Raw genomic sequence first — 6688 nt, forward strand, 5'->3', positions numbered from 1 at the left:
TTATTCGTTTGGGTAATGAGATAAATAAGAATTAAGAAATATAAAAGGCTTAGATAAAATAAATAAATGCTAAAAAACATTTAATGAACAACATAAACAAACGAACATGAACGAATGTCATGAACACGTTACCGAACGTTCTTGAACGCAATTGAACGAACGAGACAGTTGTTCGTGTTCATTTAACTAATCGAACGAAATTTCTTGTTCATGTTCGTCCATTAACTAAACGAACGAACGTAAACGAACTTCCCGCCAAACGGTTCACGAACTGTTCGCTGAACGTTCGGTTTGTTTACAGCCCTAAGCGTTTCATAATGCTTCCAGCTTGCAGCTCGACTCGTAGCTCGCTCGACTAAAGTTCAAAAAGATTTAGCTAAAAAAAACTTAATCTGAAACGAGCTGAGTTTAACAGACTCATTTTGTAACTGAGCCGTTGGCTCATTCTCAAGCTCGTTTAACTTCAATCTTAAGTCGTTGAATTTTAAGCACGAGCTCAAGGTCACCCTGACTCGACTCGACTCGACTCGACTCAATTACGGTTATTTAGATATTCCAAAAATCAAACATTACGGTCCTTAGATATTCCAAAAATCAAACACTAAAAAAACCCCACTCGACAATTCACAACCATACGAAAGAAACCCCATAGAGATGACAAACTCAATCCACGTGGTTACCATCACCAGAAATGGCGTTACACCGGCTACCAATCACTCCGGTAACCGTAGTAGATGCCGCCATTGTTATTATTCCCGACGGTATCTTCACCCACACTTTTCCCGCCAAAACAATCAGTTATCCACCAATAACCGTACACAAACCACCACAACTAGCCTTCAGCTCATCATTTACACCTCAATTTCAAGCATTTTCTGCGTCGTCTTCCAACGGAGATTCTGAGGAATCGTCCGTACAGTTATCTGAACCGGAACCGGAATCGGAACCGGAATTGGAACCGGAACCGGAATCGAATTCCGGTGATGCTGATGGAATTGAAGTTGAGGTTGAAAAGGTAAGTAAGAATCGACGGAGAATTAGGTCTAAGGTTGCTATTGACGCTAGTTTACAAACAGTTTGGGGAATTTTGACCGATTATGAACGGCTGGCTGATATTATACCTAGTCTCGTTGTGAGTCAGGTGCTTGATAAGGGAGAAAACTTTGCTCGTCTTCTTCAGGTACTGATTTTTGTTGTGATTTGGATCTGATTGATGGTTTGAAGTATGATTGTTTGTTTTTTGTTAGTTGATTGTGAGATTGTTAGGTTTGTTTGGATGTTGATGTGGTTTTTAGTTATGTATTTGAAGAATTGGTGGAATTAGGGTTTCTATGGCTGGATTTGAGTATGAAATCGTTAGGTTTGTTTGGAGATTGATGTGATTTTTAGCTCCGTGTGTTGGGAGAATTGGTGGAGTTAGGGTTTCTATGTCTGGATTTGAGTATGAAATTGTTAGGTTTGTTTGGACACTGATGTGAATTTTTAGCTCCGTGTGTTGGGAGAATTGGTGGAGTTAGGGTTTCTATGACTGAATTTAAGTATGAATTTGTTAGGTTTGTTTAGACACTGATGTGAATTTTTAGCTCCGTGTGTTGGGAGAATTGGTGGAGTTAGGGTTTCTATGACTGAATTTAAGTATGAATTTGTTAGGTTTGTTTAGACACTGATGTGATTTTTTAGCTCCGTGTGTTTGGAGAATTGGTGGAGTTGGGGTTTCTATGACTGAATTTAAGTATGAATTTGTTAGGTTTGTTTGGACAATGATGTGTTTTTTTAGCTCCGTGTGTTGGGAGAATTGGTGGAGTTAGGGTTTCTATGTCTGGATTTAAGTATGAATTTGTTAGGTTTGTTTGGACCTTGATGTGATTTTTAGCTTTGTGTTTTGGGAGAATTGGTGTAATTGGGGTTTCTATGACTGGATTGAAGTATGAAATCGTTAGGTTTGTTTGGACTTTGATGTGATTTATTAGCTCTCTATATGTTGGGAGAAATGGTGGAGTTAGGATTTCTATGACTGAATTTGAATATAAACCCTTGAATTTTGTGAACGTAAGCTCTTATTTCAGTTATTTGACTTATCTATGGTTGCAATCATGGATTTATATTGGTTTGTATCTCAATTTGGGTTCACAGATTGGGCAACAAAATCTGGCATTTGGATGGAAATTCAGTGCTAAAGGCGTTATTGATTGTTATGAACAAGATTTTGAAGTTCTTCCAAATGGTCAAAGGCGTGATATCGACTTTAAGATGATTGAAGGCGATTTTACAATCTTTGAAGGAAAATGGTCCATTGAGCAGGTCAGCTCTTCTCTTTTGTTAACAAACAATTATTGGCAGTTTATGTGCAATTTCTTCCATATTTAGTCCTTTTGCATTGGCTCTTATTTACATATATCTCATACTTCACATATTATGAAATTAGGTTGGCGTAAAGTAGGGGTGAGAAAAAACCTAAATCATAACCGAACTAACCAAAAAAACTAAACTGGTATAACTGAAAAAACCGAACCAATTGAGAAATCAATTGTTCGATTATGATCTGGTTACAACTGATTTTTGTGGTTTGGTTACGATTATATGTGTATAAATAACCGACATTAAAACCACTATTTATAATTTTCATTTTTTTGTAAAGAATATTTTACACGTGGGAAAGGTTTTGTTATAGTTATTATATAACATATATTGGTTAGAATGGTGCCGATCCCCTGTTTTGCTTTCATTAATTGTACTCGTATGAATATTGCTAGCATCTTGCTAGTTTTTTTCTTTTAAGAGTTAATTATTGTTTTCGTCCCTGTGGTTTGTCAAAAATCACTATTTCAGTCCATTAGTTTAAAAATTGCAATTTCAGTCCCTGTGGTTTCACTTTCGTAACCATTTCAGTCCACCTTGTAACCATTTCAGTCCCTGTACTTACAGAATAAATGGATTGAAATGGTTACGAAAGTGAAACCATAGGGACTGAAACGGTTACGAAAGTGAAACCACAGGGACTGAAATCGCAATTTTTAAACTAATGGACTGAAATAGTGATTTTTGACAAACCACAGGGACGAAAACAGTAATTAACTTTTCTTTTAATGTTATTTCTGCTGTTCCAAAAAAAAAATTACCGTTTATTCTCCTTATAGGTTAAAAACATTGCTAACAATTATTTTTACCCAAAATATAACTGGATTTAGTCTTGAACTTAGATTGGATCCAACCACATTCAAAGTTGATGGTTAATCAAATTAACCAAACCATCTTTTCTAATAACCGAATTAACGAAACCATTTATAACTGAAACCAATCGCATATGAAAATCTAAAACCAAATCGATGGTTGTAGGTTCAGTTTTAGCCCATAACCGACCTGACCCGTGCTTACCCCTAGAATAAGGTGGTGTTTGGGATTGCTTATTGAAACGCTTAATCCGCTTATTGCATTTTGATACACCAGTTTGAGAGTGTTTTGAGGTTGCTTATTCAAACTGCTTATCAAATAATTTGTGAGTTAAATATGTTGAATAAGTTGTTTTAGATAAGTAGTTTGAAGGTGCTCATTCCAAACTGGTTATTTCAAAAGGCTATAAGGAGATAAACACTGATAACAATCAACAAGCAATCCTAAACACTCATTTCGGGTAATCAACTGTGAATTTTATTTATTTATTTACTCGCAATTGTGTTATAAGCTTATCAATGGTGCAGTATGAACCAAGTGGTTGTGTATCTGGTCAACAATATGATACAACTCTTTTATACACGGTTGAAGTGGAGCCGAAAATGTGGTTGCCCGTTCAACTTGTTGAAGGCCGGATTTCCCGAGAGATACAAATGAACCTTTTTAGCATTCGAGAAGAAGCCCGGAAATTATCTGATAGTAATTCTTCTGGTTAGTGGTTTTCTTGTATTTAAAATTCTTTTTGTGTATTGCTAACATACAACTTCATGTATTGTTGTAATAAAGTTGTTCTACTGTTGGTAAAAATTATTTTTGACAGTGACTGAATGAAGTTTTTCTTAATAGAATTTTACATATGCTTGCTTTGTAGCACTCAAAATATGACAAATAGATGATATAAGTTATAAAATTAAGGTCGTCTAAACGTAAAATTATTGGGTGTATTTGTTCTGTTGTCGCCAATGTTTTGAAAAACTAGGCCGCCGGCTTATGCAGCTCGCCCAGTACCAAAATCCGGTATGTCAAATAACGGAGGAGATGACCGGCGGCTGGCGCAGCTTGAACAAAAAATCAGTGGGGGGCGGACTCTTAAAAATCTAGTATTTCACACTAAAACATTCGGAAATTTTCGATAAAATTAACACTACGAGCGAAAAATCGGAAGGGTCCGGGCACCCACAAGCCTCCAAGATGCTCCGCCACTGGAGAGGAGCATCGACGGTTTTGACTGCTTTTGCCTGTTCTGCTATAAAGTAAACTGACTAATAGAAAATTTTCTCTAGGATACATAAAATAAAAAAGAAATTCATAAATATTTGATAAAAGAAAATTGGGAGTTAAAGCATCTCCAGCGCTAAACGCTAGAAACTTAACTCCACTTGATACAGTATCATCAATTCATCAGCACGATTGATAACATTATTATTATTAATATTTAGGTCAGTAGGTTGGTTGGTAAAGTGGCAGGACTGTAATAAACTAAAATTAAGAACACTGACTATACACAACTAAACAAAGGGCATTACAGACATCTTGCACAAGCAATATCATTCATCGATCCTGAGGTTATTGCAAAGATGACCAAGTATATATCCAGGTTGCAAATTTCATCTCCATAGGTGATGTAAACTGTAAAGTACATATATGATTCTAAACTTGATTAGTAGAAAGTAGTGCCTGCACGTATACGTAGATAACATAAATGGTTAACTAGTTGTTTCTTCATCTATTTAGATGAAAAGTTGTGGGAAATTACCACAATGGCTTCGGGACTTCGTAGTGTTTAGGTTCAAAGCTATGAAATAAAACAAGTGAAACAATTAACACGTAAGTATTAACCAAATCACTGCTTTTAGAACCCGACTGGTGGTAGCTATAAGTTCACTAATAAACCGATCTCAAGAAAGAGAGAAATGATGTAACAAATAATTTAGTAGTTAAATTATATTTATAAAAAAGATAATATAAATACATTCAATTATCGTATTTTATATTTTTCTAACCACCAAATTATTTATTACATCATGTGTTCTTAAGATTGGTTTAGCCGGTCCGATCCGTGAACCTATAGTGAACGGTGCAATACCACAATTTTTCTTAACAATGTTCTGTTTTGAAAGGTTTGAAACCAACTTTTGGAATTATTATATATATATATATATATAGGGGATGGATCATGAGAAAACTAGTTTAAATGAGAAAACCAAAAAACTAACTAAAAATACCTAAAAGAATACCAAATTTTTTTTTTTTTTTTTTTTTACAAATTTTTAAAGAAAAATCGCTACTTTTTATGTATGGAAAAAAATTTTCAAAAAAAAAAATAATAAAATAATTTTTTTGTTGTACTGCACATGTGCACTAATACGGAAAGCCTAAACCACTTAACCCACCCCCCACCGACACCCCTCAAAAACCTAACCCCCCCCCCACCCCCACCCCCCAAAAACCTAAAACTAAACCCTAAACATAAACCCGAAAAAAATCAAAACCCCCCACCCCCAAAAAAACCTAAACCCCCCTCCCCCCACACCCAAAAACCTAATCCTAATCCTAAACCTCCAAAAAAACTAACCCTAAAAGCTAAACTAGACTCAAAAAGCTAATTTTAAGCATGTAATGCAATTGTAGTACATGTTATATTGCACATGTGCACTACTATAATAATAGTGTTGAAAACAAGACGACACCATAAATCTTTTTTTATGTCATAAAAAATATGCTCGAATATACTTGAATGAAAGATAAGAAAATTTGAGATCTTATGGTGCCGTTTTTGTTTTAAAATGATAACGTATGGAGAAATGGGAAATGTTTGAAAAGTTATATATTTGTTTTTCCAATTTTACCCCTCCTTCATTAAAAGTCTCCCCCCCCCCTCCTTTTTAGTGGATTTTAGTTAGTTTTCTAGTTTTCTCATTTATATCTAGTTTTCTCATTTATATCTAGTTTTCTCATGATCCTCTCCCTATATATATATATATATATATATATATATATATATATATATATATATATATATATATAGGTAAAGTGTAGGATACAAATTCTCTAATCATACATTACATACGCGACAGTAGTGGCCGTACACGTGTCCTGATTCGTTTTTCTTTGATAAGGTTAAATCAGACATTTAATTCAATCATCTGAGGGCAAATTCGTCTCTTCTTCAATCAACGAGAAGTTCGTTACACTAATATCCCGGTAATTATCATTTGAATCAGTTTCAAATTTTTCATAATTCTCAAATTGCAGTTTTCGTTCTTCTGCGTTAGGGTTTCATTCAATTGTTTTTTTTTTTTGATGGATCCACAGAGCAGCATTGCACGAACAGATGTTGATTTTGAAGAAACTCGACCGATCGGTGATCATGCTCAATTATCTGCATATCAGAGAGTTTCGATTGAAGATGTTTTAAATCCGCAACCTGCAAATCCAAATCCAAATCCAAATCCAATTGCAAGTACAAGTGCTGTAAACGAAGAAACGAATGGTGATTTTGTTAATGCTGATCTTT

At 34.9% G+C, this 6688-nt stretch overlaps 1 protein-coding gene across 1 annotated transcript; it reads left to right on the forward strand.

The window, feature by feature from the left end:
• Window positions 1–599: 599 nt before the first annotated feature.
• Window positions 600–4019, forward strand: LOC110884418. The gene is made up of 3 exons (XM_022132128.2): window positions 600–1180; window positions 2134–2301; window positions 3699–4019. Exons 1-3 carry the CDS (start codon window positions 692–694, stop codon window positions 3885–3887), a joined length of 846 nt encoding a protein of 281 aa, XP_021987820.1. The 5' UTR covers window positions 600–691; the 3' UTR covers window positions 3888–4019.
• Window positions 4020–6688: the final 2669 nt, after the last annotated feature.

The sequence above is a fragment of the Helianthus annuus genome, chromosome 10, assembly GCF_002127325.2.
Source record: "Helianthus annuus cultivar XRQ/B chromosome 10, HanXRQr2.0-SUNRISE, whole genome shotgun sequence".
NCBI classification, from domain to species: domain Eukaryota; kingdom Viridiplantae; phylum Streptophyta; class Magnoliopsida; order Asterales; family Asteraceae; genus Helianthus; species Helianthus annuus.